Source organism: Malania oleifera, chromosome 6, assembly GCF_029873635.1.
Source record: "Malania oleifera isolate guangnan ecotype guangnan chromosome 6, ASM2987363v1, whole genome shotgun sequence".
NCBI lineage: Eukaryota > Viridiplantae > Streptophyta > Magnoliopsida > Santalales > Ximeniaceae > Malania > Malania oleifera.
This window is the reverse complement of record NC_080422.1, coordinates 98,332,483-98,352,366: the sequence shown is the minus strand read 5'-3', so window position 1 is coordinate 98,352,366 and position 19,884 is coordinate 98,332,483. Positions and strand designations below refer to the sequence as shown.

The following is a 19,884-nucleotide window of genomic DNA, read 5'->3' as shown; positions in this document are numbered from 1 at the left end:
AACGACCATCTCACTAAACATGTTTATGTGGAACAGCCCCCTGGGTATATTGACTCTCGCTTCCCCAATCAAGTTTGTCAGTTGAAGAAAGCCCTCTATGGCCTAAAGCAAGCTCCTTGCGCTTGGTTTTCGCATTTCAGCTCTTTTCTCATTCAACTTGGCTTTTATTGCAGTTGTGCAAACACATCACTCTTTGTTTTTCATAAACAGTCTGACATGATCTATTTTCTTCTCTATGTTGATGACATCATCATTACAGGCAACAACTCTTCTCTTCTTGACAGTTTTACTTGCAAGCTCAATTCTAAGTTCGCTACTAAGGATTTGGGTTCTCTCAATTGTTAGATTACCACTTTACCTAAAAGCTTAAGCTTTTAGGTTGTGGGCCAACAATGTATATCAAGCTTTAACACTCTCTTGCACGTGTAGCCCGACAACATGTAGAGATATAAACAAATGATAAATAACACCACAAAATAAAGGCAGGCGACAAGACTAGAACCCAGGATCTCCTCGTAACTTGACTCTGATATCTCACATCCAATCATCTTCATATATCTTTTTAGTTTCTCTCCAGTCAGAGCCCTAGAAACCTTCTACTGGACCAACAAATCCATTACGCGCGTTTACCACAGGTTGAAGTGTTAAGAATTCTACTTGTGAATTTGTCCCACATTGGAAAAAATGGAAGATGGGTGCTAACATACATGGTTGAGCCCAAGATCCAATATGCTTAAGCTTATGGGTCAGGTTAGTGCTCATCCATGTATATCAAGCCCACCCATGAACTTCCCAAATCCTAACAAGTGACGTCAAAGCCGACGGTTCGAATTGTGCTCGAGTGTTCATGCATGTGTTCTTATGGATGTTGATCTCGTACAAGAGGAGCGGTGGATCCTACACATACTAATCCCGCAAATGAGTGGAGTCCTATGGTTTCACACTCTTTCACATGGTTGAGTAGTGGCTCCTAGTTGGTTGCATGACATGAAGATGATCAAGTAATGACTTCTGTTCAAGGGGGAGTGTTTGGAACTCACTAGTCAAGGGGAGATTGTTAAGAATCCCACTAGTGAGTTTGTCCCAAATTGGAAAAATAGAATGGAAGATGGATGTTTATATACATGGTTGGGTCCAAGACCCGATAGGCTTAATCTTTTAGGTCAAATTGGTGTCATCGATGTATATCAAGCCCACCTATGAACTCCCCAAATCCTAACATGAAGTTCCCTTTACCATCAAATTTTTCGAACCTAGTCTTCACCTCACCCATCCTTGCTATGATCAAGATACAAACCCTAGAAAACCCAGCTTGAACCTAGTGCTCTGATACCAATTGTCGAGAAATTATGCCCTAAGATTATTCACACACATACGCACAGCAAAGCAAATATGAAAAATAAATAAAATCAAAAAAGGGAAGAAGATCCACGAATTTACGTGGTTCGGCAATACGTCCATGGAGTGCCTGCACAATTTTCACTATATCATGAAATAAAAAATGCCTTAGGGTTTCAACTCTCGGCTACAATATGTATATATAGCCCATAAGAAAACCCCAAAATACCCTCATATGATAACACAATAACACTACGCCTCAAACGTATTGTATCGTACTGCAGGGGATGAGCCCCGCAATGCACTCTCACTAGGCTTGGTTTAAGTAGACAAGGAGGTTTCGCGCATGTAGGGTAAGGGACTTGCGCGAGACCTCCCACTTGTAATAGGCTTCAAGTGGATAACCCCTTTGAATATGAGTCATAAATCAATACCTTCCCTAAGACAAAAGAAGTGATATCTTTTCCATGTAGGGCTTGGGAAAGATAGCTGAAACAAAATGGTAAAAACATATCTAATTTAATCTAATCTAATATGGTTCGACTAATTTTGGAAGATCATACACTCGTCTCATCTCATACTAGTTCTTGAACAACTAATTTATAATTTATGTTAATAACTACATAATTTTCCTCTATCCTGAGATGAGAGCTTAGTGGGAGATTTCCACAATGTTTCTTTGATTGCATCATCCCTACAATTTTACAGTTAAGATTAAATAATAAATTCTAATAATTACAATTACCTTTGCCTTGCGATGGAGCCCAACCTAAAATTTTTTACTACCTCTCTTCCATTTTATCATCCCTATAATTTTGTAAATAAGTTTAATTTTCAAATTCCTGAAATTGTGATTTGCAAGGGTCGCCACCTAGTTAACACTCAATGATAAAGAAAATACAATTAATTTCTTGACGTGGTTTAATCTTTTGGAGCGACATAAATAAAACAAACAATATTAACGAGACAATTTTTTTACTAAAAATAATTAAAACTAAAAAGCATTAGCATGTGAATAGCGAGATGGCTGTTTGCACAATGTTGATCTCTACCAGCTACCACTATGCATGTTAACTGTTGGAATACAATTTATTTTAATTTTTCAAAAAAAAAATAGAAAACCTCCACCTTTCCAACATTTACACAGAATTGCAGAAAATTATGTAACTTCTGCAGAAGGGTTCACTCAGGCACTCTTCTATAGCATTTTGGAAGTAGTTTTCTTGCTTTCAAAAAAATAAAAAAGTAGTTTGGTAGTGCTTCCCAGAAAAAAAGACTTAATAAATGAAAATAAGTTGATGGTGTTGCTGGGAAGTGGTAGGAACTACCTTCAACAGAAGCAGCTTCAGCAGTTATGCGGCTGAGAAGCGATGATTTATGCGATCCCCACATCGAGTTTATATGTCTCTGGGACTGCACAGAGAGAAATTTGAATGCTGAGACTGGAAGTGATTTTTCTGATGGCAATTTTGAGCTTAAGGAGAGACATGGCGAAGACGGGGCTTGAAGAACTTGCATTTCACAGAGAGGGTGAGGGATAGATGGAGTGGGGCGGAAAACTTTTCAGCCTCATGTTTCAACTTCCAAACGGACGAAACGTTTCAAAATCCAATATAATTAAACGACGCCGTTTTACAACCAGCTCTTTCAGGATTAACGGTATTCCTGATCTTTGCTCTGCGCCAAGAGAGCTCGGTGAGTTTATATGGGCCAATATGGCCTCCACTGAGCCCATTGCGGCCCAATCTTTTAGAACGGTTGACCTTGTATAGGAAGCCTAAACACACGGGCCCGGGGTTCCAACCCTATTTCATTTTTTTTTAAAATTTTATTTTATTCTCTGTATTTTTTGCATTTTCATCTTCTATTTTTTTCTTTTTTTTGAGCCAAAGACTAGGCCAAAATAACTATAGTGGAATATGCATTTCTAGTACGAATAACCACATTTTTTTTTAATAGGTATGCTTATAATTAGAGGTTAGAACTTCATTAACATCAAATTTGGGTTCTAATATTGAAAGGGTGTGGAAAGGGCCTACAAAAATGAGAATGAGCTACTAGTTGTAATCCATTGAGCCTCTAATAAACCAAAAATAGGTGTAGATACCTCGCCAACCAAAAATTAGTAAAAAAACAAAAATGCACCCAATAGAAAGGTACCATGTAAGCACTCTAACCCACATAGTATCATTAGCTATGGACAATAACAGATTTAAGTTTTCTATGGGACTCACTCATCCTCCCAAACTCACTCATCTTTAGTTGGATAGAATATCTGAAAAATAAAGGTAAAAGATATTGATCTATTGTGAGGTTTAAAAATTTTCAAAAACCTTCCATAAAATTATAAAGCTTTTAGAAAAACCTCCCCTGAGGTTTTAAACACAAATCTCCCCTAATATTTAGCTAAAAAGACAAACATTTTGAGGGGAATAAAATTCAAATGTCAAGAGAGGTTTGTGAGATTCTTCAACCCAAAATTACATTTTTGTCAAATTTGAGAAAAGATCATTGTCTTTTGTAATAGCAATAAATAATGTGTGTTGGGATGCAACATAAAAGCTCACTACCAATTCCACAATAGGTAGCATTTGGGTGATGAAGAGAACGCACAACACAAGGGCAGCTGCCAACTGTGAGACTCACCACTAATCCATTCTGCTTATCAAAGAGAGGGAATTATTTCCATAGAAACTAAAGAGAACTAAATGGAATGCACTGGGAAACAAAGTTCAAATGAACTATTTCAGTACTTCTATTCCTACATTTAAATCTTTTTACTTCTTTTTCTCCCGTTACAGTGAAATTTCCTACCCACAATAGAAAATCCATTGTCCTTGTCTTGCCATTGCTGACCATCAATTGCAATGCTAAATATCTCAATCTATAAACTACGTCATTTGCCACAAGACGAACCCCACATGAACAGCAGTGCATTACATGTTTTCAATCAGAGACTAACCACAAAAAGATGGGCAGCAGGTGAGTTGTTGCAGGCAGATAAATCACAAGACTGCATAGAGAAATGTAACCCCATGCAAGTAAATACCAGATTCATTTACCCAACTTCCCTTGAATACTAATAATATAAGGCAATAATAACAGAATATACAGAAACATGAATATCCTCCACTGACTAAACTGCTTCTACTGCTTCAAATAGGAGGGACATACAGGAATGACAAATGCCCCCTAATTCAACATCTCTGGTCTGAGAACCCCACTTCCTGCCACGAAAAATGACTAACTGCCTCTGCATACAGCAACCCACATCTTTTGGTTGTGATTGAGTTGTCTGTAACACAAATGAATCACTTTCGAGGGTGATTACGAAAAAATGCATGTACAAAGAACGGCAAAATCCACCAGTCACAAGAACGATAAATGATAAGGAAGCAAACCCCTTCTTTTCAGAATTCCAACTCAATCAGTGCCAAAGTTTACTACAGAAACCATTTCGTGGCCTCTTGTTGGATACCATATCAGAGAAGGAGTGAACCAACTGTCCCGCCAGGCAACTTGGATCATCAATCAGCGTTTGAATAAAGGTGTTGACCACTCTGCGTTCCTGCTCTGTTGATCTCAAGCTAAACCATGTTAACAATTTCAGCCTAAATTCCTGTTTAATGTAACCCTCACATTCCAGCCATCGGATAATCTTCACGCAGTACTCAAAGTTCTCGTCTAAGCAACCAGAGCTGTTTGCGATTCGAAATGGTGACCCATTAATCAGAGTGCTGTCACACTCAAGCATCTCTTCGTTTGTGCATGCTGCCCTTTTCCTGCACAATTCAGGCTGGGAATCAACAGCTACCAACTCTCCAGTTTGCCCATGGGTCCATGCCTGGGAATCTCCATTGCCATGTGACCTTGCTAGAATATTCTTCTCAGTATCATGAGAAACAACATCATCATCTGCATCAACAGCCTGCTCCAAAGTACATCCATTATTTTCATCCTTGGAAGAATCTAATGGAGGGGTTAGCTCTTCATTCAGGTCAGGCACAGAAACAATATTTAAGTCGAGCCCACGTGAAACACATGGAACCTGCTCTTCTGCAGTTTCATGCTTCATTGCTTTGCTTATTCCACAACAATTTTCTATATCAACACTGCAAAACCCCTCGAAGCAGCCTTGTTCTTGAGCCCAAGCAAGCTGCAGGATCTTTCCAAGGTCTCTTACCTTGAATCCTAGAGAAGATCCATCAGCTGTCATAGTTATCGGCTCCTTCTTCGCACTAGAACTCCCTTCAAGGGTAAGATTCTCTTTTTTATGAATCACGGCAACTGCTGAATTGGAATTTTTGTGGATTATCTCCACACTTTTGGTGAAACACTTCGCCTCAGAGTGACCCAAATCACCATCCTCAGTATAAGAAACTATTCGAAAAGTGTATTCTGTGCAGGGCTGCAGATTTGATATCAAAATCCTTCTTTGGGCTCTTGGAAAGACACAAATAGGCTCCTTTGGGTATTTCTCCTCTCTACTCTTACAATACCAGAGTTTGTATCCCTTAATATTATTAGACGATGTGTTAAACAGTTCTATTAAAATGATTACAACAGAAGAAGATGTCACTTCTTGAAATAGAAACTTGCAAGCGGCAGGAAGTGAATCCTCTGCAATGGAGGCAATGAATTAAAATTAATCTCATGTTTATTTTGAAGCTATTAAAAGCCACAAAAAAAAAAAAGAGGAAGTACTATAGGTTTTAAATTCTAACCCCTGCAGTTTGGGTTCTTACTTGAAACAGAGGCCAGCCATTCATCTGCTTTTTCAATAGCAAGAGAGCAGAGTTGCTGCACATCGCCAGCAATGGAGAGTCTGCTGACAATACCCCGTGCCATCTTGGCTGAAACTCCATCCACTGGACCAACCTCTGTCTCCAGTTTGGCCTTGGCATCTCTTACAATTTCGTGTAAATCTTTAAACCTGCAGGTACCATCCAGAAGCCGGAAACTCAATAATATCCTATGACAGAGGACATCAACACGGCGAGCATCCTTAGCTATAGCCAGTTGCTTCTTCCAGCATCTGCCATCACAACAGCAATCACGTAAGTCTCTTCATAACAAAAAAACCTAAATTATATGCAATAAACAGGTCATCCAATTTCTTATTCTTTTCGGTTCCACCTCAACAAAGAGTCAACAGAGCAATGTACTAGTTTACCAGACATTCTGATTCATTAATGTGATGTTTATTCTCATGTTAATCATTCCCCAGAAAATTAAACACAACACAAAATACATTACAGAAACATCTAAGGTGATACAATAGGGGAAAAAAAATCACATTGGAAAAACTTCCAAATGAGAGTCTCTGGTTTATGCTGTTTGCTGATGATATTGTTTAGGGTTTTGGTTGATGAAACTAGAGGTGGAGTACAAACTAAATTAGAATTGTGGAGGATCTTTAAGATCTAAAGGTTTTAAAATAAATAAAAATAACACAAAATAAATTAAATGTAATTTTAGTCATGGTAGAAGAAATATTGAAGAAAAGATAAAACTTGAAGGCCAAGAAATTAATAATACTAGTAGATTTCATTACCTTGGAACTATTATGCAAGTAAAAGCAGAAATTGAAGATCAGAGATCTAGAGTTAAAAGCAGGTTGGGCTGAAATGGAAAAATGCTTCAAGTGTGCTATGTGATCATAGAATACCCTTAAAATTAATAAGGAAGTTCTACAAAATGGGTATGACCAGCTATGCTACATGGATCAAAATGTTGGGCAACTAAGAAGAATGACATCCAAAAAGTAAAAAAGTTGATAAAATGAGAATGCTGAAGTGCATGAGTGGTACAAATCTAAAATACAAACTAAGAAATGAAAACATGTGTGGTTAGGCATAGCACCTATAGAAGATAAGGGAAGGGCAATTTGAGATGATTTGGGCACCAACAATATAGGCCAAACAATCCACCATTGAGCGAGCTAGTTAATGCTTACGGCAGTAGAAGGGGGAGTGCTAGAATTTGAATAACTTGGACTAAGACAGTGAGTAAGAATTCAACAATGCTCCACTTGTCAAAGGATATTGCCCAAGATCATGCAAATTGATGGGAAAAGATTCACGTAGCAGACCCTACCTAGTGAGACTTAAGGCTTGGTGTTTGTTGTAACAGAACAAACACCCACCCAATTTTTCAACCAAACAAATTTGAGTAAAACAGGCATTATTATTTAATCTACTACCCAAAACAGTATCAATATTACTCACCCAAGTATTCCTGAAACTTTACCGCAAGAAGCACAACAATAACTCCCATCAAGCTGCATCAATTGCCCCAGATTAACAACCCCCACCTTTTCACGCTGGAGGGCACACTCAATGTGGCAAGACAACCCACATGAGTCTCCCTCACCAGATTCAGATGTACATACCAACCAAAGACTTGGGTCCTTGTTGTCATCGAACAGGTGACAGATGCAGCATGAACACCTCTTGCAAAATGTGTCATCTATGGATAACACAGCCCTACAGGCAGAATTTTTACAGATCCAGGAGTGCAAACATCCATAGTCTGAAGCCTGCTCTGCAACTGGTGCAAGTCGAACTGGGTTTTCCCCCTTTCTGTGTTGCTTCCTAGAAGAAAGCTGGCCATTGGGGATTGAAGAAGTTTTTCTTGGCTCCTGGTTCTTGAGTGTTTTATTGCTTGTTTTCACTTCTGTCATTTTGCACTTCGATGAAGTTAAATTTCTCTTTTCCTTCTCAAAACAAGTTCGAAGAAGCTCTCTCTTTGGACCAGATTTCAGTAACTTCTGGAGAAGTTCTGGACTTCTTGAAGCATCATCTGAATGTCCATTTTTCTCCGGTGTGCTTTGGACACTGGAAGAAAGGCTTTGAATGCCAGAAACTACATATACAACAAAAGTAAACAGAAAAAATAAGAAAATACCGAACCAGACTAAAATGACAGAGGAAAACTGAATTATAAGTATCTATTATACAGCTTAGTCACTCTTAAGACATTCATAAAAACTTATACATATAAGAAGTATTCAGAAGCCCCATGCCCTCATTGGTAACTAACAGGGAAGCAATGTTATAATTGCTTCTTCACAACTCCATCCATCCCCTTTCCTGCCTTCCCATCTATGATTTAGTGCCTTCAACTACCATTAACAGGTGCATGCATCTGAACATGGTTTTTAAATCACCTGTGAAGAATTATTTTTGTAATTTTCCAGCTGGGTTCAATAATAGATACAGTTCCTTAAATTTTCACTGAGACACAACAGCATCCTTCTTTACATGGCTCCAAACATTGCTTTAATCCTGATACATACCAGTTAGTATGCATCAATATTAACAAAGTCTAATCCAAACATGCACAAAAAATCTCATACACACTCTCTGAAGTATAGAACATGAATGTAAGGAATCCCAATAAATGGAAACAATAGATACCCCATTTCTGTTAGCAGACAGGTAAAACAAATGAAACAGAAAAAGTCAAGCATATTAGTACACAAAAGCCATTTATTTAAGACAATAATTTTCTATTCAAGTTAACTTGCAGGCCAAATAACTAACAGAAGTAACTTATGATGGTGAATGTGGACAATTACTCATTTCACGGACTAGCCTAAGTAACATAACACACATGATCAACCAAGTGGAGCCAATGTTAAAGTAGGATTCCCAACTTTCATACCCCATTATATGCAAGAAGAAGATGATTTCAACCAAATACATTTCTATTGATTTTTAATTCTTTTAAGAAAATAGAATGATACACTAGCATTCAAATATTTCTCACTTTGATGAAAACACATCATGCAGAAGAAATCGCTTACATTTTAACTGAATTCTTCAGTGTTTGAGATTTCTATACCAAAATTCAAGGCATGTTCATTGATCAAGAAGCCAAGAGTCGTCACACTCTTTCAATTTCATAATGACAAATTTTAAAGGGGATCCATAGCTGAGTAAATCAAGCTAAAAGACAGCTACACCAATTTAAAGTTCAAAATGTTTTTCATGATCTAAGATGCAAGTCTCAACTATTTTGGAAAGGTTGAGGTTCAAGAGTTTTAGAGATCAACTGACGTTATGACATTCCTTTCACATAAACATGTGATTAAAATTTTCTAGCCAAATCTAATTTGATATTTTCACACCCAAACGGATAAGTCTCAAAAAAAAAAAAAATAGAAAGAAAGAAAGGAAAAAGTATAAAAGGCCTGGATTTTTCTACAACATGAAAGCCTCAGTGTATAGTACATTAGCCTTTTCTGGGTTTGGCATTTTAGACTATGCCTCAAGGCATTTTGAGCACATCTCATCTTCAGGCAAACATTGATTGAGCCTTTTAAAACATTAGATGAAATAACAGAAGTAATGTAACAGAAAATGGGAGGGACTATCATCAGTTATTAACTTCTTAAGTTTATAAAGAAATAATAGGTTTTTAGTTGCCTAAACAACACAAAACCAATTAATGAAGGTTAAGAAAAATAGGAGGGCAGAACAATGTCAATTCCAGAAATAAGGGAAGTATATGATAGACGAAATGTGCGAATGTGTATTTGAAAAAAAAAAAAACCTTTTTTGCACCGTCAAAAGTTCAACGACAATGGTCATAATGGATCTATAAAAAAAGAAAAGAAAGAAATAAAGAATCAAGTGGGTGATGTGAGATCAGGTGCGGGTGACGTGAGATCAGGTGCTTCTTTCATTTACTATGCTTTTGTAGAGGAAAAGCCCACAATGGATTGGACTGGATGACCAAGCAAGCAACAAGTTCAAAACCAACAAACCATAACCGAAGTGAGTCACCACCCAGGAGTCTTACTAAGACAACTCCAAAGATGATCCCCACCCTGGAGTCTCATCACAAACAATCGATCTCAAAACGATGGGGAAAAACCTGCAATGGATTGGACTGGATTACGTAATCCAACCTGACAATGTTAGACGTCCTTTGAACTGAATCAAATCTCAAAATATACCACACTATCAGATAATAACATTTTGTTTCAAAAATTAAACAATACATATCTATATAAATATCCAATCATCTTGAACAAAATAGAATCAAAACATATCAGATCTTGATATCTATTAGCATCTAGTACGAGCACTCCAGAAAAAACCAAACCATCAGATCTACTACCTATCCCAAAATGAGAATCTGAAAAAAGGAAAAAGGTATTAGATAGGTCTTCTGTGAAAAACCAGAAAGCAATGTATCAAAAAATTAATAAGATTTTCCAGAAATTTTTGGCCTTCTAAATATAGTTGATGAACAATGTATTCTTACTCTCTACGAAAAGAATGGAATGAGAGAGGAACAGAGAAACTTCGGTGCTGGTGGAGCAGCCAGAGCCAAGCGAATAGATGCCATTAGGGTTCCGACTTATAAAAGAACCCCTGGAAACTTAAACTCTTTACCATATTTACTTTTTATCTGCCGCTATATTTTTACTCGTCTAACGAAATATTCACATTTGGTATAAATATTAATGGGGTCGGGTCATTATCAGATTGGATCAAATATTTGGGCCAGTAATGGGTTATTAGACTGGGCTTGGACCATATCACCAGATCCAAATAACCTGCTTCGGATCTAGAACTTTACTCATTCGGGCCTAATGGAGGATGACAGGACATGATGACCTAAACTTCTTGTATGGCAATAACTGCAACACATTTAATTGGCAAATACAGTCATAAAGGACCAAACTTCGCCAAAAAAATAGGGTTTGATGAACATGCAACACGTGTTCTTTTAGGCAACTTTTCTTTCTGTACTTGGGTGCAACTGAGGTTCAAAATACGAGTTCTGTCAAACATTTTCCATTATTTAAAAGATCAGCCATACAATTTCAGAAAGAAAATTTTGTCTGCTTGCAGTAATTAATAGATCAATTGTAAATTCTTGGTTATTATCATCACCAATTGACATATATTTTCCAATGACCCAATTCACAACGCCCCCCCCCAAAAAATCAAAAAAGGTTAAACAATGGTTTTAACATCCATTTCAGTATAAGTTAAGACAGAGTCATGGAAATACATAATACTTCCATAAATACTTTTCTGCAAAAGAATTTGTTTCGGGGCTTGGGTCCATGTGGCTTTGCACAAAAACACAACATATAATACTCTTAACAGCAAACATAGGATTAAATAAATTATTAAGTTTGTTAAGACCAAAGGTCCTAATAAGCTAGCCCTTTTCACAAGGGAAGCTGTTTGAGGCTGCATTTTCAACATTGAAATTTTGCATACAGGAAAAACCAGAGTAAATCACCTCTTATACTTCTTCATTTATTTTTTTTTTTTTAATAAAGGAATCCATTAATAATCTCCTTCTCCACTCTCAACTATAAGAAGTCTTTGGGGATTGGCATGTAGCTACTTGGGTCTCTAGTTTGATACAGATGAATTTTTTGCTCGGGAGGGTATTTGGAAGGAAAGGCTTGGAGTAGCTTTGGAGTTCCATCCTTCATGAAATTATTGGTTTATTTGGCTGACAAACCAAACAACTTTGATGGAAAATAACTATTATTTCAATCTTTGAAGGACAGTTAGGTCAAAATTCCTTTTTTTTCAGTAAAGAGAGCCTTTTAAAGCTTCTTGATTTTCAATTGTGTTGATACAGTTGAATGTTTGTATTTGGATTTAAAATTTCAGTAATTATGAGTAGTTTTTAACTGTTACAAATGTTAGTGGCTGATTTTAAATGATTAACATGTAAACTTAAAATATTTATTTTAGAAACTATTCATGCATCCTAGGATACAACATATAGCATCATTTTGGGCTTTTGCAGCTAGTTGTTTTAAAGGGCTGTGTTTTTCAGATCTTCAGCATGATTGGATGGCACTTTTGTTATGATGTGTCTTTGGTTTTTTCTTTTTTTGGTTCTCATCTCTAATAGGGAGGATTTTTTACGCTTCTGTATTCTCTCTCTTCTGCAATAAATTGCCTCTTTTTTCTCCAAAAAAAAGATTAAAAAAAAGTTCATGTATACTTCTTTTAAATATTTAATTTTGAGTGGTTATGAGTTAATGCTGAAATTTTTTTATTTTTTTTGAATATTATGATCAAGAAGTGCATATGGAAAACTGCCTCAAGTTCTTTTAATTAATACTAGAAATTAGTAGGAGGCTGTAATGAATACAAGAACAGAACATTTGTACTTTGAAGCTGCCTATCTTGATATCCATTCTTCAACAATGCACTTAATTTGTTCAATGGAAAAAATAAGTTAATCAATAAAGTGATTTTAAAATTGCGCTATTCAAATCTTCATATATGCAATAAAATGCCTATAGTTACTGGAACACATCTTATATACAAATGACATGCATTTATGATGATCACTTATGATTGCATAATTGTATTTGTAAATGCATCAATGGATTTGTTTGTCAAACCTTCCCTTAAATGTTCCATCATTCCATCAATATTTACACTCATTCTTGTTTACCAACTTTGGCACATTCAAGAATTTCACAAAAAGTTTCCCAATCAACACCAAGTTGCATTTCACATTCCCCAGTATTTTTAATAAAGCTCCCTTCTTTTCCTTGCCATGCTAACTTTTTTGGGTATGGTGGCTTTATATTGTTATATGTTCTGTCCTAAGAAGCCTAACCTAGAATCCTAGGCCAAAATCACCTTATAAATGCAGCAAATGAGACATTTAGCCATTAGACTAGTCAATACTCATTGAATTATCTAAATTACTTTTGCTTACATAGGCCGTGCTTCCCTAGCAGAATGTATAAGGTAAATCCCAACTTGTGCTTAAATACACACACGCACATGTATGCGTGGTGCACAAAGCACATATATAGGGCAGCCTGGTGCACAAAGCTCCCGCGTATGCGTGTGTCTAGGGAAGGGGCAGACCACAACAGGTCTATAGTACACAGCCTTAACTTACATTTTTGCAAGAGGCGGTTTCCAAGCCTCGAACCCATGACCTTTCCAGGTCACACGGCGACAACCTTACCATTGCGCCTAAGCTCCCCTCCACACAAGCACATGTATGCATATAAAATTGTACTAGAGAATAAATACCATGGGACATGTGGTCATTTAAACCACTCAATATATAACCAATATTCTAAGAATCCTTTTTGCTTATAATGTAGTGCTTCTCTGGCAAAATGCAAGAAGAAAATTCCAACTTGTGCTTAATCACATGTAATAGTTGTAATGAGAAAAAAATACCATGTGATGCAACGCAATAATGAAACATAAAGACTGTTTAAAACATTAATGAAACGAAATGCAAATAGAAGAATGCCAAGATGAATCCGCACGCACGAGAGATACAGAGAGAGAGAGATGCAAAAATTTGCAATTTATATACATACATACATACATACATATAAAATATTGAGTTACTAACACACTAAGAAAGACCAGGCAGTAACCATGAGGGAATAAAGTCCTCTTTCTCTGCATTCCAAGTGGAATTATAGGGTAAAATGCAGCAATCTCACTTAAATGTTTTTGAATTTAAAATATCCTCCATTAAAGTTTAATTCTTTTTTCGGGATAGAACTGTCCATAGTTAATTGAGCATTAACAAAATGTGTTTTATGTTTTAAAAGGACATATTTGCCCTTTTACACCATGTTTTTTAGATTAATTTAAAAAATAAACAATATCACTTAATGTTTTTGAATTTGTAATATCCTCCATTAAAGTTTAATTTTTTTTTGTGATAGAACTGTCCAGAGTTAATTGAGCATTAATAAAGAGTGTTTTTATGTTTTGAAATGACATATTTGCCCTTTTACACCATCTTTTTTAGATTAATTTAAAAAATAAACAATCTTACTTAAATGTTTTTGAATTTGTAACATCCTCCATTAAAGTTAAATTATTTTTTTGTGATAGAACCGTCCAGAGTTAATTGAGAATTAATAAAGAGTGTTTTTATGTTTTAAAACGATATATATGCCCTTTTACACCATATTTTTCATATTAATTTAAAAAATAAACATTCATCCAAAAAAGTGTAAATATTACATCATATGATAATTTTTCATGCTTTGAACTATAAAAAATTATTGTTTCAAAATTTTAAATGTTTAAAATGAACCAATTTAATGTTAAATAATTAAAGTAGCAATTTTAAAATTTTAATAATTTTAAAATGAGAATTATTTTGTAGGGAAAATTTACTATTTAAAAAAATTTGGATTTTTTTAAAATATGTTTTGAAGTTTAAATAAATAATTTTTTCTATAAGGATAAATTTTTCATTTTAATGATTTACGAATGAAAACACACCTTGATAACAATTATTTAAGAATAAGAGCATTGACTGCCAAAAGAATTAAACTTAGTAGATTTTAAAAGTTCAAAAGTCTCTAAGGAGGAAAGTGCAAAATTCATAAACCTCGAACTCAAGAGAGATTGATGCATTTTAGCATTGTATACTTTAAACAAAATTCATGATGCATAGCAAAAAATCAGCACGAAAATCACAATCATTGTCAACTGTCAATATACTTCTTTGATTTCTGCAATTGTTATGCCAATAGCAATCCAAGAATTATAGAAGTAACATAAAAAAATATTGACCGCATCAGATAAAAAAAACAAGAATGTACCTTTAGCAAGGAATTTATCTTCCAAATCCATTCTTTGGAAACTTAATTAAGAGTTTAAGGCTTTAAGTTACCTTCCCTGGGACAATCAATTAGTGCAAAACCTGAGTACCCATATATTGCAGAAAATGCAAATACGATGATCAGTTTGAAAGAAAACAAATAAATACTTAACTAAAAATATATTGCTTAATTAGAAATGTGAAATATATATATGTTGTTTTTAAAAGCAAAAACTAGCACTACTTTTGATTTCAAAAGGAGGGAAAATAATTTCGCTGTACTGAACCAAAAAAAAAACCTTAGAGCTATTTATTCGCTTATTTTTTCAAAATCGGGAAATAAAAAAAACCTCTGTTTGGTTGCTGAGAAAAATTAGGAAAATAAAAGAAGACCAAAATTGAGGCAGATCCTTTATGTAGTTAAGGCTTCAAAAAGCTGAACAGAAGGTACAAAAGGAAAAATTAATAATAATACATTCAATTGCAGTAGACCATTGGAGGGTTTTTTTTCCTTTCTCATGTCCCAATTCCCAAATATTAAAGTTCTACTCCATTTTTCTTATCATTTTAACAGCGACTGGAACATAGATTGAAAGTTTTACAACGATGGGCATTCAGAAGCATACGTATACCTTCCAAGATGCAGCTCATGAATAATCCAACAAAATCAAGAACAACACCAGATTACAATGTTTTGAATATACAAGTGAAACTTCTCAACAAAAGACAATGCAACTATTCTGCTCACAAGGCATCGCTCCACAAAATTATTAACACTTTAAAAAATAAACCATTTATTTACTTACCATATATATGCATTGGCATGCTAATTTAGCACCTCAGAGTACGAATCCACGCTTATTCTTAAACTTCACATAGTTCACCCAGAAACAAGAGAGAAAATAAATATAAATAAATAAATAAATAAAATAAATGAATAAAAGCAGCACAAGGTAGTCATATTCGCAGCATTTTCAACTGTGATTCACATATATATGTCCGCACATTGTCCAATTACAACAGCAAATAAATTCAAACAATTTATAAACTCAAGATTATTTAAATACACGCGTTCAATCGGCAAAAAACACAAATAATTTGCGAAATCACAGTGAAAGAAAAACAAAAACAAAAACAGAACGCAACCAATATCGCGAAAAGAAGAACGGATCTGAGCACGCGAGGAGTCCAATAATCACGACATTCATTGAAAAATACAAGGAAACAAATTAAAGGCGGAGAGAAAGAAAAAGTGGAGGAATCTGAGAGAAGTACCCGAGAAGAATGTGAGGAGAGAGAAACAAACAGGAAGAGAGAAGCGGGGAATCTAGGGTTTTGATGGACCCATACGCAGACGCCGGAGGGTTTTGTTTAGAGGAGGTCATGAATCCAAGGAAACTTCTTCGTCGTTAGTTGGTTTCTGATGCTTGTACGAGTCGTTCACGTTTTAGAGCGGAAGCAGCGGTACAGCACGCGCGGACTGAGCGCGTAAGGGAAGCCGGCTCTGTCTCAAAAAGCGCAGATCGCTCTGCTGGCCGCAGGAAGTACGAGAGGCACCTTGCTGTTCTCTTATTCGACGGTGCATCTCACGAGCTGTTGAAGAGCGTAGCGTGATTATCGTTCCCTATTGAATTTTTTTTATTGATAGACTGGTAGAGCCCTTTTTTATTTTCATACATCGGTTACTATTATTTTTTATTTTTTCAAATAAGAGTTTTGCCCAACCTATGGATGCGGCGTATAACTCCTTACGCGTGGTTTGATTTGGACCGTCAGATCAAAAGCCGCCAGTTTCCCGTTATGGTTGACTAATTGTATAGCGGTTTCGATCCAATTCCCTTGGGGATAATCGGTCCAGTCCAACAGAGCTCATGTGTTTTGTCCCACAAAGCCTCCGTTTCTGAACATTTAAAATAAAATAAAAATATTTATATCACTTGTCAATTAAAATAATATTTTATAAAAATAATATTTACTTTATTCTATAAGTATTTATAAATTTATTTTTTATTTTTTATTTAAAAAATATTTTTAAAATTATTTATAAGTGCCATGGTACAATAGTAAAATTAATTTTGTACATATAAAAAAGTTTAATAGCTATTTTGTGATTTAAAGAAATATGTTAAAAAACAATCATAAATCATTTTATTATGTATTATAACACATATTAATTGTTAACTTTTTGAGTCTCATCTCTGTTTTTATGCTGATAAAGTACGTGTATCTTATATATGCATTTAGTGTGTATGAACAAGTTTACATATCCGCACGAACATAAAATATCGAAAAAATGAAAGTCAGTACGGACATAAAGCTCACACACTCCTGGCGAATTCCATAGAAAATGAATAATAAAAGAAAAAGACATTTTGATGTTATCTGTATTACATTTAATTTTTTATTATTAATTTGTATGTAATAATGCATACATCTGTATGATATGGATTAATTACTTAAATGACCTTAAATTGACCTTAGGAACCTAACCACTTACATAAAACCTTTTTCAAAAATTGCTTAAATCACATAAAGGTTTTCAAAACAAATTAAGGTTAAAAATTAGGGCTTACAAAGATTTCAGTCAACCGACGTTAGATTTTTTGGGCAAAATATTAATTTTCTAATGCCCTCGGTTGACTTACAATTTCGTGTTTTAATCAATTCAGATGACTGAAGCACTCTGCCAAAAGTCAAATTTTTGACCGCCTTGGTCGACTGACCGACTTTGAACTGAGTTTCCTCGGTCGACCATCGTATGAAATTTTGACTTTCCAATACTCTTGGTCGACCGACCACTATTGTGTTATAACCCAATGGTCGACCTAACCACTGTTTGCCACAGAGCTTAATTGACCAAATTGTCTTTGAACTAACCTTCCTTGGTCGACCGATGTATACAAATACACTTTTTTCAACTACTTGGTCGACCGAACTTATAGTTCAAAAAGAGTTTGGTCTACTGAATCTATATGAATGGTCAACTGACATTTGTCTTGGTCGACCGAACCCACGAAGGGTTCAAAATCGCCCTGAGATGGTCGACCATATCCTTAGTTCAAATTTGTACTGGTTGACCAAGCTTACAAAAGTGGTCGACCGAACCTTGACCTGAGTCGACCGAACCTCTTGGGTTGGAAATTTTTTAAGGGTTAAAACGTCATTAATTTTTTAATTAAACTTTTCCAAAATACCGAGTGTGTCCCTCAACGATCAAATTTGTTGAAAATCTATAAATATCTCATCCATAGCTCAGATTAGTAACTTTGATTAATTCAAAAATTCTCTCTAAACTTTTGTTAATCAAAGTTCCCTCAAACCGTGAGGAAAATTAATAAATAAATGAAGGTATAGTATAAATAAATAAATAAATAAAAAGTTCACCGAAATCAATTTTTATAGTTAAAATCATTTTTTTTGGGCAAAATTTTTCATCCAAATCTCACCAAATTTCTTCTATGTTTTTACTTCAAAATCATTTTTGAGGAAAGTATTTTATTTAAGGCATTTCACTTGCGCATACTCTCACTTGTTCTTTATGTTCTAAAAATCATTTCCTAAGAGTATTGCTTGCATTTCTTTCGATTATTTTTTTGATAAATATTTTTGAGATAAAATTATTTATAACACAAATATTTTCTTGAACTTAAAGTTACAGATTCTCCAAATATTTTTATTTGCAAAAATTTTTTTTGAAGAACATATTTATAATATTCACATATATTTTATTTGTGCATTAACAATTTGAACAATACTCTTACTCTACTGAGCATATTTCATATCATATTAGAGAGTGCATTGTAGAGCTTAAACGTGTACATCTTTGCTTATATTTTTAGAAATATTATCTTGTACAAAAATATTTTTAATGTATCAGTTAGGTTCAACCCGTAAATTAAACTGGAGAGTCGTAGTCCCATAAGTGAGACCGGTTAGGTTCATCCCGTTAATTGAACTGGATAGTCTCGGTCCCGTAAGTAAGATCAGTTAGATTTAGCTCGGAAATTAAATTGAAAAGTCTCTACCCCGTAAGGAAGACAAGTTTGACTCAACCATGTAATTAAGTTGGGGTTTACCTTATCTTTAAGGAAAAGTTTTAATGGTTGCTACTCTTCCTGTTTAAGTGAGTAGAGATAGTGTAATCCTTTAAAAGTATGCCCAAGGCGATGACATAAGCTAATTTGACCGAATCTCGATAACAAATATTGTGTCGCTCTCTCTCTATCTCATTTACTTTCTGTACTTTAATTTTCATATGTGTATATCCATTCATTTACAGTTATAATTATTTGCATGCACACTTTCAATTTAAATAAGATTTGCAGCAATCGTGTATGTATGTATTAATTGTTCAATTGTTTTACATACACGTTTATGTTTTGAATGAGATGTGATATGTGGTGAATCGACACTTAGTTTAAATTAGTCAAAAAGTTTTAAAAACTAAATTTATCCCCCTTATTGGGATTACACCAATTCCAATATTAAATATTGATTGAATATAATAGGAATCATAATTAAAAAATACTAATTTAATTGATTATATCATTTTAACATAAATTGATATGATAATCACATATTATAAATATATTTTAAAAACGAGATGATTGTTAATTAAAAATTAATATTATATCATTTTTACTTAATAAAAATATTTAAATATTAATTGAAAATAACAATTATCATAATTATTAATTAATTTTTTAATAAATTATTATATTTTAATTTAAAATATGTTAGAGAATAACTATATATTATTTTATTATATATCCATTATTAATAAATATAATTCAATTTTGGAGTTAACAAAAAAACTATATATATATATATATATATTTGAATTAACGTTAAAATTAGTTACTATTGACTTTTTGAGTCCGATCCCTATTTTGATGCTGACAAAATACTTGGATCTAATGTGTGTGCCTAATACTTGAACAGGTTAATTATTCAGAA

General features: G+C 34.5%; 2 protein-coding genes across 9 annotated transcripts in view; both read right to left on the bottom strand.

The window, feature by feature from the left end:
• LOC131157667 (fe-S cluster assembly factor HCF101, chloroplastic) overlaps positions 1-2,923 on the bottom strand; it is a 33,601-nt gene extending 30,678 nt beyond the window's left edge. Inside the window, exon 1 of one of the 2 annotated variants that reach the window (XM_058111992.1) lies at positions 2,667-2,923. In XM_058111992.1, coding sequence (XP_057967975.1) covers positions 2,667-2,856 — 190 coding nt within the window. In that variant the 5' untranslated portion in view covers positions 2,857-2,923. The remainder of the gene's footprint in view (positions 1-2,666) is intronic. The other variant, XM_058111991.1, reaches the window with a different exon arrangement.
• Positions 2,924-4,057: 1,134 nt separating this feature from the next.
• On the bottom strand, positions 4,058-16,350 carry LOC131157666 (VIN3-like protein 1). Of its 7 annotated transcripts, none has more exons than XM_058111985.1 (6): positions 16,204-16,350; positions 15,735-15,797; positions 14,930-15,005; positions 7,566-8,202; positions 6,084-6,373; positions 4,058-5,958 (listed from the first exon to the last, which is right to left on the bottom strand). In XM_058111985.1, the coding sequence occupies exons 3-6, from the start codon at positions 14,958-14,960 to the stop codon at positions 4,766-4,768; spliced, it is 2,151 nt and encodes a 716-aa protein (XP_057967968.1). In that variant the 5' UTR covers positions 14,961-15,005; positions 15,735-15,797; positions 16,204-16,350; the 3' UTR covers positions 4,058-4,765. The 7 variants fall into 7 exon arrangements, with proteins under 7 accessions (XP_057967968.1, XP_057967970.1, XP_057967969.1 ...); XM_058111987.1 differs by having other exon boundaries at positions 14,930-15,030; positions 16,204-16,349; XM_058111986.1 differs by lacking the exon at positions 16,204-16,350 and adding an exon at positions 16,075-16,146.
• Positions 16,351-19,884: the final 3,534 nt, after the last annotated feature.